General features: G+C 47.9%; 1 protein-coding gene across 1 annotated transcript; it reads left to right on the forward strand.

Moving 5' to 3' along the window:
- The first annotated feature begins 152 nt into the window (after positions 1-152).
- Positions 153-26,036, forward strand: LOC140393653 (acidic mammalian chitinase-like). Its single transcript, XM_072479934.1, has 13 exons — positions 153-188; positions 3,752-3,781; positions 3,862-4,063; positions 9,756-9,812; positions 10,400-10,550; positions 11,292-11,416; positions 13,526-13,652; positions 13,768-13,950; positions 14,343-14,459; positions 16,672-16,810; positions 21,481-21,567; positions 21,604-21,787; positions 25,863-26,036. The coding sequence occupies exons 1-12, from the start codon at positions 164-166 to the stop codon at positions 21,771-21,773; spliced, it is 1,413 nt and encodes a 470-aa protein (XP_072336035.1). The 5' UTR covers positions 153-163; the 3' UTR covers positions 21,774-21,787; positions 25,863-26,036.
- The last annotated feature ends 169 nt before the right edge of the window (positions 26,037-26,205 follow it).

The following is a 26,205-nucleotide window of genomic DNA, read 5'->3' on the forward strand; positions in this document are numbered from 1 at the left end:
ACGAGAAGGTGTAAATAATATAAGATAAGAACGGTTATTTTTCAATGCGACTGATCCCTTTCCAGAGATTAAGTTAATGACTTTCAGAATTATTTACCACTAATGATAAACTCAGTGTATAAAAGAGAGAGTTGATTCTCACTCACAACACACCAGCTGCAAGATGGCAAAGCTTCTACTTGCAACAGGTAAGCCTGTTTGACCATTTCAATACCTCTCATATTGTTATAAAACCATGTTTTATATTGAAAATGATTTTATTTATTGAGGGGTGAACCCAGTGCATAATTTAAAAAAAACTAAACAACAGCATTTGAAAAGTGATTTAAACAGCAGCTCCTAAAGTATCAGAACAGTCATAGAATTTACAGTGCAGAAGGAGGCCATTCGGCCCATCGAGTCTGCACCGGCTCTTGGAAAGAGCACCCTACCCAAGGTCAACACCTCCACCCTATCCCCATAACCCAGTAACCCCACCCAACACTAAGGGCAATTTTGGACACGAAGGGCAATTTATCTTGGCCAATCCACCTAACCTGCACATCTTTGGACTGAGGGAGGAAACCGGAGCACCCAGAGGAAACCCACGCACACACGTGGAGGATGTGCAGACTCCACACAGACAGTGACCCAAGCCGGAATCGAACCTGTGACCCTGGAGCTGTGAAGCAATTGTGCTACCCACAATGCTACTGTGCTGCCCACATTGCTGTACCTTGATAATTAAAAAGCCATCAGTAAGGAGATGGGTTTGTTAAAAGTATCCCACAAGAGGCGATTAATGTAGACAAATGACCCATCTCCTGGACCCAGGGGAAAAGTTTGAAAGGGAGTAAAAGGCACAAACAGACCAGGAGGTCAGGCAGATGGAACTGAGTGGGGAGATATCAGCTGTATTCAGTGGAAATGCGATTATTAAAGTAAATACCTTGCTGAAAACTGACGTGTGACAGCCTGTCTGCTTCCATTGTAACTAATCAGGCCGGCTCGGAGCTGACTGCTGGAAATTCAAGGGAACATTTGAGGTTTTGTCTGGGTAACCGGATTGGTGCAGGAAAGGGGCCCTGATGGAAAACACTGGAAAAGACTGGCTGTAAATGTGGCAGCAAATCACAGTAACTATAAAGCTGTGTGTGTGCCCAATTTAAGCATACAGGGGTCACACAATCCCTCTTGATCTTCACCCAGCTGTGAATGAAGAGTGAACGGTTGTCCACTGGGTTTTAATGCCTTCGTGTTCGCGATGCGACTGTGCCACTACCTTCTGGGTCTATGAAACATCAGCCAGTGACGGCGCCATCTCCCTCTGGGACTGGCCATCTCCCTCTGTGTCTGCACCAAGTCGGCGAACGCCTGGGCAATGCCGTTGCCGCTCTCAGCCATGGCCTGCTGTGCCTGGGCCATGCTGAGCAGCACCACCGCTCTCAGCCATGGCCTGCTGTGCCTGGGCCATGCTGAGCAGCACCTCTGCGATGTCCAGGTGACTCTGGCACATGGAGAGGAAATCCCTGGGCAGGATCTCGCATTCGGCAGCAGTGTCCACATTGTCGGAAACGCCAGCACTTTTCACGACGGCGTGAACGGGCCGCAGGGAGTACCGATTCCGTCCCCTACAGGGGGCCAGCACGGCGCTGGAGCGGTTCACCCCGGCGCGAACTGTGCACCGCGCCAACCCACGCATGCGCGGTGGCCTCCCTCACCGTGCTGGCCCCGACGCAACATGGCCCGGGAGTTCAGGGGCCGGCGCGTAAGGAAATAGGCCCGGGGAGCGGGAGGCCGGCCCGCCGATCGGTGGACCCCGATCGTGGGCCAGGCCCCATCGGAGGCCCCCCCGGGTTCAGAGCCCGAAGCAACCCCCCCCCCCCCCCACAGGCCGCCCCCCGACCCTGCGCGGGTGTGGACGGCGCCGGTGGGACTCTGCCTTTTTAGAGCGGCCGCTCGGCCCATCCGGGCTGGAGAATCGGCAGCCCGGCTGCGTAGAGCGGCCCGTGACCAGTGCCAAACGCGCCGGCGCCAAGGCACCGATTCTTCGCTCCGCAGAGAATCGCGAGCCGGCGTCGGGGCGGCGTGGCACTGTTGTGGGGATTCTCCGGCCCGGCACCGGGCTGGGAGAACCCACCCCCTGTCCTGGGCCCCGGCCACCACCTGCACATAACGCCCAGCCGAAACCTTCACCCCCAATGCGGACGCCACCTGTGCTCCTGGGTGGCATGCATGGTGGGCACCACCTCCTGCTCCTGCAGGTGGTTAGACTCCTCCAACTGCGCCTGCAGGTGCTGGATGCTCACTGAAAACACCTCATGTCGTCCCTGGCTCTGTGACTGCATCTCCACAATGAATGGGACTGTCTGTTCCAGATGCCCGAATCCTGTCTGGACGGCAGCTAATCCCTGGGGGGTGGGCCTGCCTTCTGACCGTCCGCCCCCTCGGAAGTTCCTGCTTCCACCTGCTGTACCAGAGCAGCTGTGCGGTGCACACCAGAGAGTGCCCCAGGAGCCTCTTCACTAACATGCCCAACTGAGATGAGTGTCTCTGGATGCTGGAGGGTGTTGGAGGCAGCTGTGACGGGAAATCAGTGTCATCCTCCCACTCCAGCTCCGGGGGGGGGGGGGGGGGGGGGGGGGGGGGGGGATGTGTTGGAGAGGGGGGCGTGGTGTTGGGGATGGGGGAGCAGGGTGGTGGTGGTGGTGTGTGGATGGTGTGTGGGCGGAGTGAGGGTAGTGTGGTGGTGATGGTGGTGTGGGGGTGAGGGTGGTGTGGGGGTAATGTCTGTGTGGGGTGAGGGTGGGAGTGAGGATGGTGTGCGGGTGAGGGTGGTTTGAGGGTGAGGGGGAGTTTGTGCAGTTCCTTACAGCACTGCTGGCCGGCCTGGATGGTGATGCTCACGGCCCTCACCACATCTGCCATGTCCGCCCAGGCACAGCCACAAATAATCGAATAGCATCAATTATTTGGACATGGATAACGGTGTTGTGACTTTTCTATCACCCTCAGATTTTGCTTATTCCAGTTTGGGGTGTCACAATTCCTGTCAATTATAATATTTACATTTCACGTTAAGGGAAATCTTAGGAGCATTTTAATAATCTCAGGTGTATTTGAAAATCCATTCATCTGTAGAGTTTAATATAGCTGCTTCCTTAAACAAAATCAATTTCACAGCAACTTGAAAGGAACGTAGGGCAGCACGGTGGTTAGCACTGCTGCCTCACGGCGCCGAGGACCCGGGTTCGATCCCGGCCCCGGATCACAGTCCGTGTGGAGGTTACACATTCTCCCCGTGACTGTGTGGGTCTCACTCCACAACCCAAAAAGGTGCGCAGGGTCGGTGGATTGTCCACGTTAAATTGCCCCTCAATTGGAAAAAAAAATTGGATATTCTAAATTTATTAAAAAAGCCTTGAAAAGTGCATTTTCAGCTTTTGCAGTGAATCATAATCCCTACAGAGCAGAAAGAGGCAATTCAGCCCATCCAGTCTGCACTGACCCTATGTAAGAGAACACTGACCAAGACCACTCCCCCGCCCGCCCTCGCAACCACACCTAACCTTTCGACACTAAGGAGCAAATTAGCATGGCCAATCCATCTAACCTGCACATCCTTGGACACCCAAGGTCATAATTGAATCCCGGTCACTGGTGCTGTGAGGCAGCAGTGCTAACCACTGTGCCAACATTCAGCCCGCCTTCTTAAATCTTTCAGCACATTTTGCTGTGAATTTTAACACGTATCCTATATTCTTTATTACAGCGGTGGTCTTGTTGGCGTGCCTGGAACTGGGTGAGTCTTGGTGCTTTTTAAGCTATTTTTAATGATATGTAATGAGTAGAAGCTCAGTCCTGATTTTCCTTTCTCCTCAGGCTCTGCCTATAGACTGGTTTGTTACTTTACAAACTGGGCTCAGTACAGACCAGGAGAGGGGAAGTACATGCCCGAGAATGTGGATCCCTGCTTGTGCACACATCTGATCTATTCTTTTGCTGGGATGAAGGACAATCAAATCACCACCACGGAAGTGAACGACGTGACTCTCTACCACTCATTCAATAGCCTTAAAAACAAGTAGGATTATTCTATAAATATTGCTAAGTAGAATTTGAGGTCCTTTTTATATTCTGTTCGACGTTGAATCGTTATGCCAAGTTATACGTAAATATAAGATGACTGACCCAGTCAGGGAGGTGATTTCTGGGTCAAATTGGGTTTTGTTGATTTGTATCCCATTGGCAAAGATGAGTCGATGCCCAGTGGGTCTGACAATGTCTGATACAATCATGATGTCACCGTGTTGTCCCATATAAACAAAAAAACACTTTATATTCATTCAGCATGGTAAATACTCCGAAGATGGTAGGTTGAACTGAGAGTTATATTACTGTTCCTTCACTGCCACTGAATCAAAATTCTGGCATTCTCTTCCTAAGAGCACTGTGGGAGTTCCTGCAACAGATAGATGGCAGCACTTCAAGGTGGATGACCACCATCTTCTTCATTAGGTTCTCCCTGAAGCCAGGTTTCACACCTCAGGGCTGTGACCCCCACCATACGCAGGACAAGGAACCCGCTGGAACACAGATTAAACATGATTGGCTGAATTATGAATGGTCATCCAATCCCAGAGTGGGACTTGAACCGGGATATTCTGGTTTAAAGGCCGGGACACTGCCCACACTGTACCACATCCTACAGCCACTCCTCTACTGCAACCAGAGATAACCAACAAAAGCTGGCCTGACCAAGGCTGAGGCATTTGCAATAATCTACAGCCAGAAGTGCCGAGTGGATGATCCATCTCAGTCTCCTGCGCAGGTCCCCAGCATCACAAGATGCCAGTCGTCAGCCAGTTTTATTCACCCCACATGATATGGCCGGGGCAGCACGGTAGCACAGTGGTTAGCACAGTTGCTTCACAGCTCCAGGATCCCAGGTTCGATTCCCGGCTGGGTCAATGTCTGTGCGGATTCTGCATGTTCTCCCCGTGAGTGCGTGGGTTTCCTCCGGGTGCTCCGGTTTCCTCCCACAGTCCAAAGATGTGCAGGTTAGGTGGATTGACCACGTTAAATTTCCCTTAGTGTCCAAAAAAAAAGGTTGGGTGGGGTTACTGGGTTACGGGGACAGGGTGAAGGTGTGGGCTTGGGTAGGGTGCTCTTTCCAAGGGCCAGTGCAGACTCGATGGACCGAATGGCTTCCTTCTGCACTGTAAATTCTATGATACTTCTATGATATAAAGGAATGTGTGAAAGCACTATATATTGCAAAAGCTATGGGCCATGGGAGCCCACACTGATATAAATAAAGAACTTTGATTGATTTACGATTGTATATACACTCCTGGCTGATCCTTACCGGGTCTCCCGCTGGCCGGTGCCTCGCTGGCTGAACCTTTGTACATTGCTAAATGGAGTTCCACCACCCCTCAGCGGGGAGCTTGTACTCTGCGGGAAATATGGGAAGATAATCATTTCTATCCCATACATCCCATGCACCATGCAGGATACTGCACTAATATGATCCCGGCAATAGTACTGAAGACTTGTGCCCCAGAACTTGCCGCCCCCCTAGCCAAGCTGTTCCAGTACAGCTACAACACTGGCATCTACCTGGAAATGTGAACAATTGCCCAGGTGTCTCCTGTACACAAGAAACAGGACAAATCCAACCCAGCCAATTACTGCCCCATCAGTCTACTCTCCATCATCAGCAAAGTGATGGAAGGAGTCATCAACAGTGTTATCAAGCGGCACTTACTCAGCAATAACCTGCTCACGGACACTCAGTTTGGGTTCCACCAGGGTCACTCAGCTCCTGACCTCATTACAGCCTTGGTTCAAACACGGACAAAAGAGCTGAACTCCCAGAGGTGATGGTGAGAGTGACTGCCCTCGACATCAAGGCAGCATTTGACCGAGTGTGGCATCAAGGAGCCCGAGCTAAACTGGAGTCAACGGGAATCAGGGGAAAACTCTCCGCTGGTTGGAGTCATACCCGGCACAAAGGAAGATGGTTGTGTTGGTTGGAGGTCAATCATCTCAGCTCCAGGACATCTCTGCAGGAGTTCCTCAGGGTAGTGGCCATGACCCAACCAGCTTCAGCTGCTTCATCAATGACCTTCCTTCCAACATAAGGTCAGAAGTGGGGATGTTTGCAGATGACTACACAATGTTCAGCACCATTTGTGACTCGTCAGACACTGAAGCAGTCCACATGCAAATGCAGCAAGACCTGGACAATATCCAGGTTTGGGCTGACAAATGGCAAGTTACATTCGCGCCACACAAGTGCCAGGCGATGACCATCTCTTACAAGAGAGAATCAAACCATCGCCCCTCAACAGTCAATGGCATCACCATTGCTGAATCCCCCACAATCAACATCCTGGGGGTTACCTTGAGCAAGAATTGAACTGGACTAGTCATATAAATACTGTGGCGATCAGGACAGGTCAGAGGCTAGAAATCCTCACATCCTGACTCCTCAAAGCCTGTCCACCATCTACAAAGCACAAGTCAGGAGTGTGATGGAATAGTCGCAACTTACCTGGATGAGTGCAGCTCCAATGGCACACAAAAATCTCAGGACCATCCAGGAAGCAGCCCGTTTGATTGGTAACCCTTCCACAAACATTCACTCCTTCTACCACCGATGCAAAGTGGCAGCTGTGTGTACCATCTACAATATGCACTGCAGAAACTCACGAATGCTCCTTAGGCAGCACTTTCCAAACCTACGACCATCTCCATTTAGAAGGACAAGGGCAGCAGATACCTGGGAACCCCACCACCTGGAGAGTTATATCTGGGGGAAAGGCAACTATGATGCGATGAGGCAAGACTTAGGATGCATCGGATGGAGAGGAAAACTGCAGGGGATGGGCACAATGGAAATGTGGAGCTCGTTAAAGGAACAGCTACTGCGTGTCCTTGATAAGTATGTACCTGTCAGGCAGGGAGGAAGTGGTCGAGCGAGGGAACCGTGGTTTACTAAAGCAGTCAAAATACTTGTCAAGAGGAAGAAGGCGGCTTATGTAAAGATGAGACATGAAGGTTCAGTTAGGGCACTCGAGAGTTACAAGTTAGCTAGGAAGGACCTATAGAGAGAGCTAAGAAGAGCCAGGAGGGGACATGAGAAGCCTTTGGCAGGTAGGATCAAGGATAACCCTAAAGCTTTCTATGGATATGTCAGGAATAAAAGAATGACTAGGGTAAGAGTAGGGCTAGTCAAGGACAGTAGTGGGAAGTTGTGCTTGGAGTCCGAGGAGATAGGAGAGGTGCTAAATGCATATTTTTCGTCAGTATTCACACAGGAAAAAGACAATGTTGCTGAGGAGAATACTGAGATTCAGGCTACTAGACTAGAAGGGCTTGAGGTTCATAAGGAGGAGGTGTTAGCAATTCTGGAAAGTGTGAAAATAGATAAGTCCCCTGGGCCGGATGGGATTTATCCGAGGATTCTCTGGGAATCTAGGGAGGAGATTGTTGAGCCTTTGGCTTTGATCTTTAAGTCATCTTTGTCTACAGGAATAGTGCCAGAAGACTGGAGGATAGCAAATGTTGTCCCCTTGTTCAAGAAGGGGAGTAGAGACAACTCAGGTAACTATAGACCAGTGAGCCTTACTTCTGTTGTGGGCAAAATCCTGGAAAGGTTTATAAGAGATAGGATGTATAATCATCTGGAAAGGAATAATTTGATTAGAGATAGTCAACACGGTTTTTTGAAGGGTAGGTCATGCCTCACAAATCTTATTGAGTTCTTTGAGAAGGTGACCAAACAGGTGGATGAGGGTAAAGCAGTTGATGTGGTGTATATGGATTTCAGTAAAGCGTTTGATAAGTTTCCCCACGGTAGGCTACTGCAGAAAATACGGAGGCATGGAATTCAGGATGATTTAGCAGTTTGGATCAGAAATTGGCTCGCTGGAAGAAGACACAGGGTGGTGGTTGATGGGAAATGTTCAGACTGGAGTCCAGTTACTAGTGGTGTACCACAAGGATCTGTTTTGGGGCCACTGCTGTTTGTCAGTTTTATAAATGACCTGGAGGAGGGTGTAGAAGGATGGGTGAGTAAATTTGCAGACGACACTAAAGACACTAAATGGAGATGGTCGTAGGTTTGGAAGGTGCTGCCTAAGGAGCATTCGTGAGTTCCTGCAGTGCATCTTGTAGATGGTACACACAGCTGCTACTGTGCATCGGTGGTAGAAGGAGTGCATGTTTGTGGAAGGGTTACCAATCAAACGGGCTGCTTCCTGGATGGTCCTGAGATTTTTGTGTGCCATTGGAGCTGCACTCATCCAGGCAAGTGGCGACTATTCCACCACACTCCTGACTTGTGCTTTGTAGATGGTGGACGGACTTTGAGGAGTCAGGATGTGAGGATTTCTAACCTCTGACCTGTCCTGGTAGCCATGGTGGACAGTGCGGAAGAATGTTACAAGTTACAGAGGGACATAGATAAGCTGCAGCGCTGAGCTGAGAGGTGGCAAATGGAGTTTAATGCAGAAAAGTGTGAGGTGATTCATTTTGGAAAGGGTAACAGGAAGACAGAGTACTGGGCTAATGGTAAGATTCTTGGCAGTGTGGATGAGCAGAGAGATCTCAGTGTCCATGTACATAGATCCCTGAAAGTTGCCACTCAGGTTGAGAGAGTTGTTAAGAAGGCGTACGGTGTGTTAGCTTTTATTGTTGGAGGGATTGAGTTTCGGAGCCATGAAGTCATGTTGCAGCTGTACAAAACTCTGGTGCGGCCGCATTTGGAGTATTGCGTGCAATTCTGGTCGCCGCATTATAGGAAGGATGTGGAAGCATTGGAAAGGGTGCAGAGGAGATTTACCAGAATGTTGCCTGGTATGGAGGGAAAACCTTATGAGGAAAGGCTGAGGGACTTGTGGCTGTTTTCGTTAGAGAGAAGGTTAAGAGGTGACTTAATTGAGGCATACAAGATGATCAGAGGATTGGATAGGGTGGACAGTGAGAGCCTTTTTCCTCGGATGGTGATGTCTAGCACGAGGTGACAAAGCTTTAAATTGAGGGGAGATAGATATAGGACAGATGTCAGAGGTAGGTACTTTACTCAGGGAGTAGTAAGGGCGTGAAATGCCCTGCCTGCAACAGTAGTGGACTCGCCAACACTAAGGGCATTCAAATGGTAATTGGATAGACATATGGACGATAAGGGAATAGTGTTGATGGGCTTTAGAGTGGTTTCACAGGTCGGCGCAACATTGAGGGCCGAAGGGCCTGTACTGCGCTGTAATGTTCTATGTTCTAAGTCACTCACCACCCTGACTTGGAAATATATCGCAGTTTCATCACTGTCGCTGGGGCAACAGCCTGGAACTCCCTCCCTAACAGCTCTGTGGGTGTACCTACACCTCATGGTTCAAACAGGCAGCTACCCACCATCTTCTCCAGGGCAATTAGGGATGGACAATAAAGTCTGGCCTGGTCAGTAAAGCCCCCATCCCGAAAAATTAATTGAAAAAAATGCCCCCATTCCATGAAGGAATGAAATAAAGAGATCATATTATTTTTTGTGGGACATTCCCGCATGAACCTTCTCCTCTTTGTGTGGTGATCCTGTTGTGAAATGTCTGGTCTGTGCTGAGGTATTTCTGGTCAATTAAAATTTAGAACCAAAAGGGGAAAGCGGTAAAATATTAGAACAATCATGATTTTCAGCACTTGGTGTTGTGTTAGTAAATGCATTTACTTATATTCCTCATTCTGAAAGAACAATTTCTTCATTCCTCCAACAGAAATGGAAACCTTAAAACACTTCTGTCCATTGGAGGCTGGAAGTTTGGAACTCAGAAGTAAGATGAAATATTTATTGTAGTTTTGGGTGAAATGTGCTTCTTTTGCTCGTGTTCAGAATGTCAAATAATCTGGGGTTGAAGAGATAGATTTGGAAATGATTACTCTGTAGTTTTTGCTAAGTATATAGATGGTATTTTTGTAAATTATAATTGTTTTCCTTGCATATGGGTGGCACAGTGGTTAGCACTGCTGTCTCACAGCGCCAGGGCCCGGGTTCGATTCCGGCCTCGAGTGACTGTGTGGAGTTTACATCTTCTCCCCGTGTCTGCGTGGGTTTCCTCCGGATGCTCCGGTTTTCTCCCACAGTCCAAAGATGTGCAAGTTATGTGGATTGGTCCTTAGTGTCCAGCGATGTGCAGGTTAGCTGGGTTATGGGGAAAGGGCAGGGCATTGGGCCTGGGTGGGGCACTCTTTCAGAGGGTTGGTGCAGACTCGATGGGACAAATGGTCTCCTTCTATATTGTAGGTATTCTATGACATTTTGAAATTATAAAAAATTCAATGTTTTTAAAGTTTCAGATGGTAATTGCTGCAACCAAAATACTCCAGTTGTGACTTTGTCTAATGTTCTCCTCGCCTCCAGATTCTCCGCTATGGCTTCCTCTTCAGGAACTCGACAAATTTTCATCACGTCTGTGATTAGCTTCCTGCGCGGTTACGGGTTTGATGGTTTGGATATTGACTGGGAATACCCTGAGGGAGGCAGCAAACATCTCTTCACTCTGTTGGTAAAGGTAGGAGCAAATGTATTTCACAGAATGCCTCGTCTTGCAGCTGGAATAAAGCGCCTTTCAACTCTTCTAGAAAACTTATATTTTGTTTCAAGGTCCTCACTAAGGACACAGAGCATAGGAGCATAGGCCTATTGAGAGCTCTTAGCCTGTTTCACCAGCCAGTGAGATCGTAACTGATCTGCAACTGAGCCAACAGAAAACACTGGACAATCTCAGCAGGTCTGACACCCTCCGTGGAGAGAGAAGGGAGCTAACGTCTCGAGTCTGGGTCACTTTATGTCAAAGCCATCCAGACTGCAAATGTTAGCTCCTTTCTCTCTCCACAGAGACTGTCAGACCTGCTGAGATTGTCCAGCATTTTCTGTTTTTGTTTCAGATTCCAGCATCTGCAGTAATTTGCTTTTAGCTAATCAATTTACTCAGTTTTAAATGACAATTTCACAGGATTTGTGAAGCAGGAAAATAGAATATTCAAATGTAAAGCATATGAATTTACACAATGAAAGTAATTGGATAGAATCCTCATTAATCACTGTCCTGGCGACTGTGCAGTAAGAGCTGTCAATCTGGGCTCCGTTTAAACCTGGTCCTACCTCTGACTTTACCCTTAGATTAGATACAATATTGTGCGACACTTGGTCATGGATACGTTATATGAAACTGGACAATTCTTTAGTCTGTGTTTGAAACCCTCCATTTGGTGAGGATCTGTCAATAAGAGAAACGTTATTAATTTTCTAGGAAATGCTGGCTGCCTTTGAAGCTGAGGCGAAAAGCTCAGGAAAATCTCGACTGCTGATCTCAGCTGCAGTTTCTGCTGCACCGGGTTTTGTAACTGAACGATATGAGGTCCCTCAGCTTGGACAGTAAGTACCATGCTAGTTGCACAGGACTCTCTATGCAGAGAATTGTTTTGTGTTCCCTTGCTAGTTCAGCTAGTTTAACTAGTTAGCAGCTGAGCCATCCAGACCTGCAAAGTCCTCCATTCAATCTCCAGTTGGCGTTGAGTTGACTGAATCCAGCCGAGGCAATGTTAGAGGTGCTAAGATTGTTCTTGGTATTTCCATTCTGTCCTGTAACCTCAAACATAAAGTGCAAGCATCGTGTCATCATGTGAGGAATGAACATAGAACATACAGTGCAGAAGGAGGCCATTTGGCCCATCGAATCTGCACCGACCCACTTAAGCCCTCACTTCCACCCTATCTCCGTAACCCAATAACCCCTCTTAACCTTTTTTTTGGTTACTAAGGGCAATTTATCATGGCCAATCCACCTAACCTGCACATCTTTGGACTGTGGGAGGAAACCGGAGAACCCGGAGGAAACCCTCGCAGACATGGGGAGAACGTGCAGACTCCGCACAGACAGTGACCCAAGACGGGAATCGAATCTGGGACCTTGGTGCTGTGAAGCCACAGTGCTATCCACTTGTGCTACCATGCTGCCCCAGATAGAATTGGGCTCTGTTTGCAATCTCTACTCAGCTAACTGCCTCTCAGAGTTCAGTGTCAAAGGTACACATCAGTAATGATTCGTTTATTGTGCAGAGCCTGTAGAATTGAATTTTGCCAAGAGATAGCGAATCGTATAAAAGACCCTTTTCGAACTCTGCCTGTTCTTAAAGCAGAGTGACAGAGGAAGGTGAATGCAGGGAGAGAGGGACAGAGGCGGCAAGGTGAAAGAGGGAGAGGCAGCTCAGGGGAGGTGATGAGAGAGAGATGTTGAATTTATTTACTCGAATGTGAGTTTAGCTTCTTGCAGTGTTTTGGGTTTGATAGTTTGGTTATAGGCTGGGAGCGTCGCAGTTATTCTGCATTCACAACTTCAGTAATGTTCAGAAAGTTGGACAAATGTGTCTTTTCTTCAATGAACAGTAAAGTATGAAAAGCAGAAGGTGAATAATAGAAGAAAGAAATTGAATGATGTGCCATCTTTCACTGCTTCAGTATTTCGGAGCTCTGTAGATACGGCTGCAGTGTCTGTAATCGCAGCAACCGACAAACTCCCACCAAATCCCCAGAAACAGCAATGAGAGCATCACCAGATGTACTGAGATTCTTTTTACCTGTTTTGATTGAGTGATAAATGCTGTTTCTAAACAAGAAGGAATTGTTACTCTTTTCTTTTTGTAAAAGGGATACTTCTAAGTTAAAAAATGAATGCCCATTCATTAAGATCCGCACTTATCAATCATCTTTTGTCTATCACGTTTTGACTTTATTTTCTGGTATAGATCTCTGAATGTACAGTTGTTTCTCACCAGTTGGATTGTGATGTAAAAATGATAGCTTCTGCTGCACTTTGCTCTGTGGAGACTATGGGCTGGATCCTCCATTCTTGAGGCTATGTCCGGAGCATGGTTCTAGTCTTACGACCAAAATGTCAGTGCCGCCCCAACACCGATGCTCCTCCGCTCGAGACAGCCGCGCAAAAGGAGAATCCAGTCCTATATTTCCTACATCCATTCTGGTCCCTGCTGCATTCCGGAGACCTGGAAATAGTGGGGACAGTGTAATAGAGAGGCACGTGGTCGACCCTGAGTGTCAATGGTTCCATCCATTGATCCAGAATGATTCTCTTTAGGTTTGACAATGGGTGAATGAGTCTGTTTAGGAATTTAAACAAAGCTCTTGGTTGTACCAGATAAGCGCTGGCCATTTCAAAACTTGCTTGGAAACCGTGTTGGGCAGGCTCCCGGCCAGAGGTGCCCAGGATGGTTCATTAGCTTCCAATTATTCCAACAGTATCAGATCATTCTCATTGGTCTTTTATCTCAATGAGTCAGTGACTGTGGATGTGATTTTCTGGTCTGTTACACAGGATGTGACAACTTAGCCAAGAATTCATTAATGTCCATTGGGACCGGATGGTGCCAGTGATAGTCGGGGTCAGAAAATTAGTTTAATGAGTTGGATAATTACCATTTATTTTAGTGAACAAGATATCTGTGTAACCCATCTCTTCTCACACAGAATCTTGGACTTTTTCAACGTGATGACATACGATTTCTTTGGACCGTGGAATAGTGTCACTGGAGAAAATAGTCCTCTCTATCCTCTCCCCAATTTCAGACACTACACCAACCTTTACTTTAATGTGGTAAGTGTTCATGAAAATAGAATCCAATCATATTCATTATATCACATTGGTAACTGTTATCCACCAGATGGTTGCGAAGCCCTTCTAGCAGAAACTTTCATGCTTCGTTCTGTAGAACTATACAATGATACATTGGAAAGAAGAGGGAGCTCCTGCAGAGAAACTGAATGTCGGATTTGCTACCTATGGCCATACCTTCAAACTGATCTCATCCAGCCATGGAGTTAGAGCCTTTACAGAAGGTGCTGGAGCAGCTGGGGAGTACACCAAACAGGCTGGATTCCTGTCCTATTATGAGGTACTGATACCGAAGCAGCTTCTTTATTCCATGACATCTTATATTCAGTAATACTAACCACGCAAGTACTGAATTCTACACCCCAACCAATCTAGCTTTTGTTAGGAAAATAAAGGTAGATTTGTGGGAATAAACATCAAAAAAAAATTGTAGTTTTAAGTGGGTTTAATTTAATGTTTCTGTGCCTGGAATTGTAAAACCTACAATTAGATTTGTGCTGGACAAAGATGTTTGTATGTGTGGGGGCTGCTGCTTAGAGAGGACTACAGCTGAATAGCACATTAAAGAAAGTGAAGTGAGAATGGTTCTCAGTGTACATGGAGAGCATCACAAACCACTGACCATTTGTATCCACTGATGGTTTGAATCCTAATGTCTCACTCTTCTCACAGATCTGCTTATTTTTGAAAAGCGGCACTTCTGCATGGGATGCTCCACAGATGGTTCCATATGCTTATAAAGGGAGGGAATGGGTTGGATATGACAACGTGAAAAGCTTTGCAGTCAAGGTAACTTCGATGTTCTACATTTTCTATTTGGTGGTTTGATGGAATATTTGTTTTAATTTCCAGCTAGTCTGTCGCATTCAGCATTAGAATCTTGATGTTATATCATAGAATTTACAGAGCAGGAGGAGGCCATTTGGCCCATCGAGTCTGCACCGGCCCTTGGAAAGAGCACCTCACTTAAGCCCACACCGCCACCCTATCCCCATAACCCAGTAACACCATCTTAGCTGAGAGCAATTTATCACTGCCAATCCACCTAACCTGCACATCTTTGGACTGTGGGAGAAAACCGGAGCACCCGGAGGAAACCCAAGCACACACGGGGAGAACGTGCAGACTCCGCACAGACAGTTACCCAAGCCGGAGATCGAACCTGGGACCTTGGAGCTGTGAAGCAACAGTGCTAAACCACTGTGCTACCGTGGCGCCCCATCAATTAATTAGCTGGGACATTACAGCATTAGAAATACGATTGTTGGAGCATGTGTCTTGGATGGGATATCTTTTTTGTTGCGTTTTAACCATTTTTATTCCTGATTCTGCCTCTTACATAAGAGTGTTGGGAAGGTTCATATTTCTGTCAACTCACCTCTTTGTGGCAAGCTACAGTCAATGACAGAAACACAGACATTTTCTGAAATTACTCACTTCACAGATACCTACACAGCAACATCAATGATATTTGGAATATCAGTTTTATATTTGCCATTATAGTAAATATTTCCGTGTCTTCTGGCCTATGACAAAAGTCAAATGAAGCTGTATTGAAACAAAGCTACCAGAGTTGGTAATTGTTTTTAAATTGGAAGCTGCTTTTTGTAATAAATTATGTCGGCGATGATTTTGAGCCAGTGTCAGCCGTCAGCATAAATAGGGGCATGGGGCCCAAAATCCAGAAACAGTGGTCCCAACAGTGGCCAGCATACTGGACCAAAACCCCAATATTTTATTCTATTTTAATACTGTGCGGAAAGACAATTGTCAATCTAACTTAAAAGTCTGCAGGGCATAGAGTAGTACTTGCTTTACAGAACAGATTCTGGCTCTTGTTAGAACCCTTTCAGACTCTGGCTGAATGTCTTCAAATAGCTGCTTATCTGGGTTGTTTCAGCCTCTTCCTTGTCTTCGGAAAAGACCCTCTGCTTTAAAATATTATCACTCGGTTTTTTAAAACTCTCCTGCTGGGAACGGAAATTGCCTTTATTTGTGTTCTAACAAAAACAAGGGTTGCCAAACTAGACATCACTTCCAAAAGCCTTTCTCCAAAAACTCTATCCCTCAAATGCTTTCTAACTGTCTCTCTGCGTTCCTTGGCTCCATCTAGCAATTAACACATCTCCGCAAGCTAAAAAACACATGAACATTTCCAGGGACTGAAAACACATCGACTTCCCAAGAACTTCCTCAGGCAAACCACCAAAAACGTATTTCTTCATCAATTTTCACCTGTTGGCTGCTAAAACTACCCAGGCCCTGTAAAACAGAATTCTTTATAAAAACAACATGACCATTGCAGTCAAACACATTCCGACCCCAGGCTTTTAACACTTAAATTGCCCAATACTGAGAATCCAATGTTCCTACAATCCTCCATTTGTCACACCGGAGCGATCTAATTTCCCGGGTTTTCACACCCCTCGCCCGTGACGTAATGATGGGACAACATTTCAATAGATTTTAATAAATTTAAGTGTAATTATAGGGCTTCCCCATACTATGTTCCCCCTCACTGAATATTCATATATTTATAACAGGTTTCTATAGCCCAAGCCAACATGTGTTTATATACAGCTCTCAACCTGTCTTGCTGAATTCAATGACTTAGGCACATATAACCCAGGTCCCTCTCCTCCTGCTCCCCTATTGATGATGGACCCTTTATTTACCATTGTCCCTCCATGTTCCTCCAATTAAAGTGAATTATTTCACATTTCTCTGCATTGATCCTCACCTACCACCTGTCTCCCCCATTCCCCCAACTTGCCTGTGGCCTTTCGAAGTCCTGCACTATCGGCCTCACAGTTCACAATGCTTTCAACTTTTGCACCTTCCGCCAACTTTGAAAGTGTGTCCTGTACACCAAGGCCTAGGTCATTAATGAGGAAAGACAAGGGTCCCAACACTGACCCCCGGGCAGCATAAATTATATTTGGGATAGAATTTCTTGCAAAACAAGGATTTGTGAGTTAAAAATGTCAACAATGTCTTTCAGGCTGAGTGGCTGAAAAAGAACAACTTTGGAGGAGCTATGGTGTGGACCCTCGCTATGGATGATTTCTCTGGTTCTTTCTGCAACCAAGGGCCGTATCCTCTCATTAATGCGCTGCACACTGGACTTGGAATTTCTACAGGTAAATGTCAGGATTCTTTATACTTGGAGCTGATTAATCGTTTCTGTCACAAAGTCAGCATGGACAGCAACTAATAATTAATATAACGGAGAAATTATTTGCTTTATCTAAACCTTTTTCAATTTCAACATTGTCAGTGTTAGAGAAATCTGATTAATAGATTGTTAAGCGTCTACAAATAAAGTACCTAAAACAAGATGAGGCGCATTGTTTAAACATTGAAACATGTTAATGTTTTGTTATAACCAAGGTTGCATTGGGTAAATTGATTCCTCTCTCTGTCTCATTCCTTAATTGGTTATAATGACTTTTGGATTGAAAAGGGGGGATAATTACCAATTTTCTTTTTTTTTCTTTTTTTTAGTTTGAACAAAATTTTTTTTTTTATTCTACATTTTCACATTTTCCTTCAAACATTTACACCCCACCCACAAACAGTAAATGGTAACAAATACAAAATCAATCCCCTTAACAATACCAATGATCCCATCCTCCCACCACCCCAAACAACATCCCACCTGTCAATATATGCATCCAATAAAACAAACCCTCCCACGGTGGAAACAAAAAACAAAGGAGAAAAAGAAAAATGAGTCCGGGACCGCCCATGGTCACCATTGACCTATAGAGTCCACTCCCCCCTCCCCCCCTACACTCAACGCCATCCAGCCTCTGAAAGAGTACCGTACATGATACACAAGAGTTGTACACCACCCCCCCCCCCAAGTCTCCAGCTCCTCCCGTCCACTGCCTCTTGTAAAACTCCTCCTCCCAACCTCGGTTCCTTCCCCCCAACTTTCCACCCCGGCTAGACCACTCGGACCCTGTTCTGCCAGGCTCCGATGGCCGCAGCCCCTCCCCCCACCTCACTCCCGTTCACTGGCCGGCTTAAACCGGCCAGCATGGAGGCCCCCGCCCAGGTCCCTTTCCCACTTGCCCGGCCCTAGGAAAGCCCAGAGATCCCCTTTTAGCACACACACCCTACACCCTAAAGAGCCCTCATTTCGAGTGAATGTCCCATCCCTTCCCTTGTCCAAATATATACAACACTGGCTCCTTTAGCCCCTACACCCGCATGCAGTGAAACAAAAAAGAAGAAAATACAGTCATGAGGTTACATCGGCACATGGCCATTTCTCAATTTGTCAGTTCTACCACAGTCCTTCTGCCTTCGCAAACTCCTCCGCTGCTTCCGCCGCTCCAAAATAAAAGTCCCCGAGCTTATAAGTCACCCTCAGCTTCGCTGGATATACAATGCCGCATTGCACCTTGCTAATGTACAGTGCCCTCTTCACCCGGTTGAAGGCAGCCCGCCTCCTTGCCAGCTCCACCGTAAAGTCCTGGTATACACGTATACCAGCTCCAGCCCACTGCACCACCCGCTTCTGCTTGGCCCAGCTCAGGACCTTCTCCTTCACACTGTACCTACGGAAGCACAGAGTCACTGCCCTTGGCGGCTCACTCGCCTCCACGACCGATGAGCCCGATCCAGTTCATAACGGGAGGGATCCTCCCCCTCCCCCAATAGTTTTGCCAGCATCGCGGCAAAATACTCAGTCGGCTTCGGTCCTTCAACTCCTTTGGGCAGCCCCACAATCCTCAAATTCTGTCGCCTGGATCTGTTTTCCAGGTCTTCCATTTTTCCTCGCAGATCCTTGTTGATCTCCATCACCTTCCGCATCTCCTTCCCCATCGAGGTAAGTTGATCACCGTGCTGCAATACCGCCTCCTCCACTTCCTTCAGCGCCTCCCCTTGCTCTCGCACCTCCGCCACTGCGCTCGCCACCGCCTTCGTCACCGGGGAAATCGCCTCCTCCACCAGCACATTCAAAACCTCTCTCATCTCCTTCCTCATTGTCTCCATGTATTTTGTAAACTGCCTTTCGAATTCCGCAGCCATCACCTTAGTTATTTCTTCAGCCGTAAGCAATGCGGCCTCCCCTGGTGCTCCAGCCTCCATTTTCTTTACTGACCCCGCGGTGACCTTTCCACTCCCCGACGGACTTTCAGCTGCTTTTTTCACGGCCGTTGTTTTGCTGGTCTTCGACATTCCCCTCCTCTGTGCTGTCTCCCGACTTTTACTGCCTTCGCTGGCCCTAGGACCGGGTGTTAACCCCCGACAATGCCGTTCCCGAATGGGAGCTCTCCAACGCGCGGCTACCTCCTGCCCGCCATCACCGGAAGTCCGATAATTGTTAATTTAATATGTATCTAACTGTATGTAACTTGGTGCAAGAAATATGCCAGCCAGGTTCCTTAAGTTAACAAGTAAAAAGTCAGCTTTATTTCCAAAACTCACTAAGGTAAAGATGCAGAAATTACAAACGAGGGGCGAAATTCTCCGACCCAGCAATCGCCGGGGGCTGGCGCGAATCCCGCCCCCGCCGGTTGCCAAAGTCTCCGGCACCGGATATTCAGCGGGGGCGGGAATCGCGCCGCGTCGGTTGGCGGGCCCCCCCCGCTCGATTCTCCGGCCCGGATGGGCCGAAGTCCCGCCGCTAAAATGCCTGTCCCACCGGCGTAAATTAAACCACCTACCTTACCGGCGAGACAAGGCGGCGCGGGCGGGCTCCGGGATCCTGGGGGGGGGCGGGGCGCGGGGCGATCTGGCTCCGGGGGGTGCCCCCACGGTGGCCTGGCCCGTGATCGGGGCCCACCGATCCGCGGGCGGGCCTGTGCCGTGGGGGCACTCTTTCCCTTCCGCCTCCGCCACGGTCTCCACCATGGTGGAGGCGGAAGAAACTCCCTCCACTGCGCATGCGCGAGAATGCTGTCAGCGGCCGCTAACGCTCCCGCGCATGCGCCGCCCGGAGATGTAATTTCCGCGCATGCGCGCCCGGAGATGTCATTTCCGCGCCAGCTAGCGGGGCACCAAAGGCCTTTTCCGCCAGCTGGGGCACAATGTTGGGGCTCGGCCCCCAAAGATGCGGAGCATTCCGCACCTTTGGGGCGGCGCGATGCCCGTCTGATTTGCGCCATTTTGGGCGGCAGTCGGCGGACATCGCGCCGTTTCCGGAGAATTTCGCCCAAGAGGTTTAAAATTAACAAATATGTCCACTCACTAATGAAAAGCAATATGCATTGTAGTAATAGGGTTGTAAGGGTTAATGTGTGGGACTGCATAAACAGCACTGCCCATACTGATGATGCAAGAGACACATAACCATGGTTGAGAATGAGAATGCTCCTAGCTTCCGGAAAGTAACACCCAGATCTAAATGTTGTTCAGTTAAACCCAATAAAACAGTTATTGTTTAGACATGCTAATATCCCAGCAATCATTCCTCAGCGAGAAGCTTGCCATAAACAGGTCCAGGCAGCGGGCGGCAGAGGGGGGCCATCTGTCCGGATTGCCTACCCCCCTTTTGCGGCTGTCTTCGCAGCCGGGTGTCCCTCGAGAGCGAACCTGTGGTGTCCACGGCCAGAGTCGAGGCCTTCCGTGCTCGGTGGGCACCGATTGGTCAGCTTTACCGACCCCGGTTTTCACATTTTGATTGAATGTTTTTTTATGTTTACATTCCTCTTTGTTCTTTTTGGGCTGTGCTCCTAAACATTAGGAGCAGCCCCTTTTAAATTATCCCTCAGTTAATTTCTGTTCTTCTATTTAGTTGATTGGCCTTAAAATACAACATAATTTCTCAGCCAGTCCAATATACAGCACACACAATCCAGCAAACTCCATCCCCAGCCCAGGACAAGCAGGCAATACGGTTCAGCATAATCATCAATACTTGGTCAAATAATGAGTAGGGGCAGTGAAAAAGATCATGGCGGTGACCAGGTGCTTGTTTGCAGCTGAAGGGTTCTGGTCCACAATAACTGCTGCTTCTTGGTGTTTTTTCCTCCTGGATTCTGTGGTTTTGATTCAGAATTCTCCTTTTAAAACATGGTTTGCAGCAATAGTATCTTCTGGTGGGATTTTCAAATGACAGGCAGCTGAGACTTGATGAATGATTTTTTTTCTCTTAGGAAGAGTGATGGGGTATGGCACTTGGCCCAGACATGTCTCTCTTTGACTATGCAAAATTCAATATCTTTTCACCCAGCGTTGGATTATGTGACCTCAGTCTGAGATCTCCAGGTCTCCAAAAGAAATAACTTGTGTCCTTTATAAAGGCAGTTCAGTAGCTGCTGTAAGTCAGTGTCCTTTGCTGAGGAAACGAAACCTTTTCAAAAAGATTTAATACACATGAATGTCCAACGGATGCAATTATAAATTAATATTTTACACAACATGTCTTCATAACATTCAAAACTATTAACAGACTACGAATCTGTATTGGTTGCTGCATCCAGTGTGTATTGATAGTTAAATAAATTGATGATGCACTTTGTACTATTGTGTCAGGTAAAAGGATAACGTTTTGTAATGCAAATTTATCAAGTTTTTAAAAAATCAGACAATTTTCATGAACATCTGCCACAAATTTTGTGTAACTTGACTTAAAATAAACCTATAATTAAATCACACTTCAAATTTTTCACTCCAGAACAAAGACTCCAGATTTGACAAGGATTCCTCAGTGACTTTGATTGAACTGAATTTTCAAGAATTGATTTCCACTGGAAGATTTTCAATGCAGCAACAGCCTTTGGCTTTACAAAGTTTATCTTTGGTTGCTGCTAATTTTGAAGCAAGAAATGAGTTTGTGAATTTTATTTCCTTCCAGCTTGTGTTCCATCTAAAACGACACTGAAGCCAGCTGTCCCTCCGACTCAGGCTCCTAGTGGTGGAGGCGGTGGTGGTGGTGGAGGCGGTGGTGGTGGTGGCAGCGGTGGTGGTGGTGGTGGAGGTGGTGGAGGTGGTGGCAGCGGGTTCTGCGCTGGCAAAGCTAACGGTACCTACCCTGATCCAAAAGACAAGAGCAAGTTTTATCAATGTGCCAATGGAAGGACCTACGTGGAAAGTTGTGCTTCTGGATTAGTCTTTGATTCTTCCTGTGAATGTTGCAACTGGGCGTAATGAGAAAGCAGAAGGTAGGCTTGCTTAATAACCCAAATAACAATTCAAAACAGGTATTCTGTGGAAAACAGTAATATTGAGGCTGTGTAAAATACCAATGTAGACCATTATGATTTCCAACCAAACCCCAACATGTGGCTAGGGTACTGGACTGACAATATTTTATTTTATTTGAAAGATTGTGTGGAAAGGTCAATTTGCTCCAGGAGTGATTGTGTGAAGAAATCGCGCTGTGTTATTTCAAAACAAAGCCTATTACAACGACAATATTAAACTTTTTATCTTCAAACCCAACAGGAACTACTTACACGCAACCTTAAAACTACTGTTCAATTTCCCATTAAATAACAAGAAAATACAGGGTGCAATTTGACAGAAATGATAGCGAGCCCCGCGTTGAGCACGTTTAGCCATGTGTACCCCGGTGCTGGCAGCACTGGGAAAGACCCTGCTAGCTAATGGGACTTGGTTTTATTTTGTGGCCTTGGTGGGGAACGTCCTGCCAAGGCCGCACTTGGTCTAATTTCCTGCTGAGGAGCTCCGCTCACCAAGCCCCCCCCCCCAATCACCTATAAGGCAGTCATCGAGACCCCACACCATACCTAATAAGGGAAGGGCATTCAGACCCAATCTCAAGCATGGGCACAATGCTATGCAGGCACCTTGGAACTGCCAGGCTGGCAGGGGCACTACCAGGGTGCTACGCTGGCACTGCCAAGGTGATGCCCAGATGGCACTGCCAGGGTGCTCTGAGCCCAAACACCCAGGTCCCCCCGATCCACTGGGAGACTCCCCCCAAGTGCTGGTGCACCTGGCCCTGTTAGTGGATAGCAGTGCTAACCAGCGTTCGTCGGGTCTCTGAGGCAAAGGGATTCAATCCCAACACCTTGAGTAGATCAGGTGAGTGCATCTTAAAGTGAGACTAGATGCTCCTTTTAATATACATATTTGCCAAATACAAATCCCATCCATTGTGGCGTGATCCAGGTTGAGGCATCTTGTGAGATCCCGTTAGATCCTGCGAGGCGCGGCGAGCTGAACAAGTCCCCGATGAGGCTTCTCCGGGATCTACCAGCTGTATCATGTCCTGATTCTGGTGGGGTGTGGCCGGTAGATCGCACCCACACATACTGCTTTCAATCCTGCTTAAACAAGCAAGGTCTAAAGTCATACTTTCATTACAAAGCAAGTCCTGGCTCTTGAGAACCCCTTTAGACTTTAGTTGAATGTATTCAAATAGCTCCTTCAACGTGAGTTTGTGCAGTCTTTTTCTTGTTCCAGGAAAGGTGTTCTCTGTTTGAAATATTATCACTTTTGAAGCTATCTCACTGTGAAAGAAAACTGCCTCTCTGGTCACACACGAAAAACAAGGGTTTGTCAGGTCAGAGATCAGGCTTAACTTCCAAAAACTTTTTCTCCCAAAAACCCTGCGTGGGGTTCTCCGTCCCGCCAGCCTCGTTTTTCGGCGAGGCGCGCTCCCACCGGCAGCGGGATTCTCTGTTCCCTCAGCCGGCCAATGGGATTTTCCAATATGATCACCCCCAGGTCATCGGGAAACCTGCGGGCGCCGATGCGCTGCCGGTGAAGTGGAGGATCCCGCCGATGGAGAATCCCGCAATCTGTCTCTCTAACAGCTTTCTCCAAAATGCCTGTCTCCACATCTTCTCAAAATGTGTCCCTCTCCTTCTGAGCTTCACCCCAGCACTGACACCATCTCCTCAAGATAAAAAAAATCAGTGGCCGCGATCGAACGGAAACGTTTCTCAATGTGGTAGCGAGCGGGAACAGCTGGGTGTTTCCCGCCGGCTGACCCGGTGAGGCCGTCACCGGTGTCTAACGTTAATTAGGGTACTTAATGATGCCCCACCTACTTCAGGCTGGAAACGGCTGTCCCGCCGTAGGTGAGTATCCACCGGCCCCCATCAGTTGACCGGTCACACGTGAGTTGTGATCCTTCCCTTCCACTGACCACATGGCTTTCTCCTGCAGGATCTCTGCCGGTGAGATGCCGCACATGTCCCCGCTCAAGCCCTGGAATGACCCTGAGGCGTTGAGGTTCAGGGCTGCGGTGACTTTATGGCCAGCGGGAACGGGTAGCCTCCTCCTCCACGTGGAGCCAGGTCCACAAGGACATGGCACAGACGCTGCACCATCACCTTGTTGAGGCGCACACAGCACGTGCTGTGTGACATGTGTTTGAACGACCAGCGATACCTGTACAGCTTGGGCCATCACCGTCCTCCCGCTCGGGGTCCCTCCCTGTCCTGGTGGGCGGCTGGGTCCTCAGGGTGTGGGGCGGGACGCTGCACACGGGCCTTCGCCCCGAGCCTCTGTCGACGCTGCTGTCGCTGCCTACTCGCCACCTGGCCACCTGGCCTGCCAACACAAACAGCGAGGGCAGCTTCTGCAGGGTCCACATCATCACCCAATACTGTGATATCTGTAAGGAGTTGGAGAGAGTGAGAGACTGACAATCAGTTATGGCTTCCACCCGGGACCTACTTCTCCCCCAAGTTTCCCCACCCTCACACCCCCTGCCATCCCTCATGGTGCCATCCAATATGCCCATCACACGAACTCCTGGCCGCAGACAGGTGCCCTGGGCACAGGGCCCCAGACCCTGTACTCCAGACACTTGCTGATAACATTACCTGGACTGGCACTGGTTCCCTCCCTGGTCCACACACACACCCACCAGAGATGTAGCTGGCAATACGCCCAACTTTGATTGGGATGCTAGGCAGTAACACTCACCTGTGACATGGCACGTCTACCCACAGGGATCCACTTGGGAGATGTGAGGTGTTCACATTACTAGAATTACCAATTCCCTTTTACCAATAGCCTTCAGCTGTGCTGCCAGAGGCTGCCGCAGTCAGTGGGAGTTAAAGTGACCTTCACCATATTACCACAGACGGGGCTCTGTCCTGGGGTTATTCGGTGGGACAGACAGGCAAGCAGCAGCCAGGGCTGCCCCCGTTATGGGTATAGATGATCCGGGGAGGGCGGGGGGGGGGGGGTGACACACAGGCGCTGGATCACTTGCGTCCCCAGCCCAGCGGCGATCCCTGCTGATGGAGGCTGATGGAGGCTGACCCCCCCCCCCCCCCCCCCCCCCCCCAGGCCCGCTTCCCTCCCCACCGGAGCACTGGGCAGCAGCCCCCGGGCCCATTTCTCAAGATGACTACTCACCTCCTCCAGTCCCCACAGCAGCCGGTTCGCTGGCTTCGCGTTTTTCAAGAGGTGTACTAAACGGCGCCCTCAGGACCACTCGCAGAGGGAGCCGGTTAAATCACAGGAGGCCGTTAGATCGGAGATCCTTCCTGTTAATGGGATGGAGATTTGCCATAATTGATGATCATTGGTTTCTCGCCACGCTGTGGGGTATCACTGACAGGAGCGGGCCGGTTAGATCAGAAAGACTAGTTCCTGATTTTGGAATCTCCGCAATCTAATCGGTTCGCACGGATTTACGTCTGGCGTGACGCGGCCATAATATCGTGCCCAGAATCACTGCAGGCTTTTAACCCTTAACTTGCCCACTACATTTATAATCCAAGAGATAAAAGTATATGGGTAAAATTTAACAAAACACAGTTTGCTGGGTGTACAATTCCAGCAATGTGCGTGTCAAATAAATGTAGGTTCACTTTCCCAGAGTCAATGGGGTTGAAATGGATGGTGTGCCCTTGCTTTGGTGTGATTCTTATTGGTTTATGGGATGTGGTGTTGTTCTCATGAACACCTCTTATTGCCCAGCCCTAATTACCCTTGATTAGCCGCCATCTTGAACCTTCCTCAGGTGAATGAAGAGGTATGTTAGACACCGGCAGTGACATTTTCACTAAACAAGGTTGTTGAGTTTTATTTCAGCCCAAGCTGCTTTTCCATATATGTCCCAGAAACTGGTTGTGGAATTGGGGAATTGTGTGTGTGTGTGTGCGTGTGTGTGTGTGGTCAGTTCTGTTGGATGGAGATGTGTTACTGGGGAAGGAGAAAGGCGAGGAATAATATAGAACTTGTTTTCAATGTGATATTGAAACATTAATGTTGAATAAGAGAACACTAAAATACTCTTTCTTTTTCCAGCCGCCATCAATCTTGGTCGAGCACCAGTGAAACTGTAACTGGTTTCAGTTTAATTACTGAAGTGACTCTACTTTGTGGGTGAAGACCATTAATGTCTCACATTGAATTTGTCTCAACTGAAGATATACATTGTAGTTTAAACAGCAAATTAAAATCATTGATTCATTAAGACAACAGTTTACTGGGTGTTTTTTTAATGATTGAAGTTCACAATATCAGTTGAAAGGAATTCACCTGGATGAATAAATTTCCTTTTCTTGCAAATATATTTATTGAATTTACGAAACAAACATTAACCACATTATCAACAGATAAAGAAACAAAATAGATAGATAAAAAGCCA

This window comes from Scyliorhinus torazame, chromosome 17, assembly GCF_047496885.1.
Source record: "Scyliorhinus torazame isolate Kashiwa2021f chromosome 17, sScyTor2.1, whole genome shotgun sequence".
Taxonomy (NCBI): Eukaryota; Metazoa; Chordata; class Chondrichthyes; order Carcharhiniformes; family Scyliorhinidae; genus Scyliorhinus; species Scyliorhinus torazame.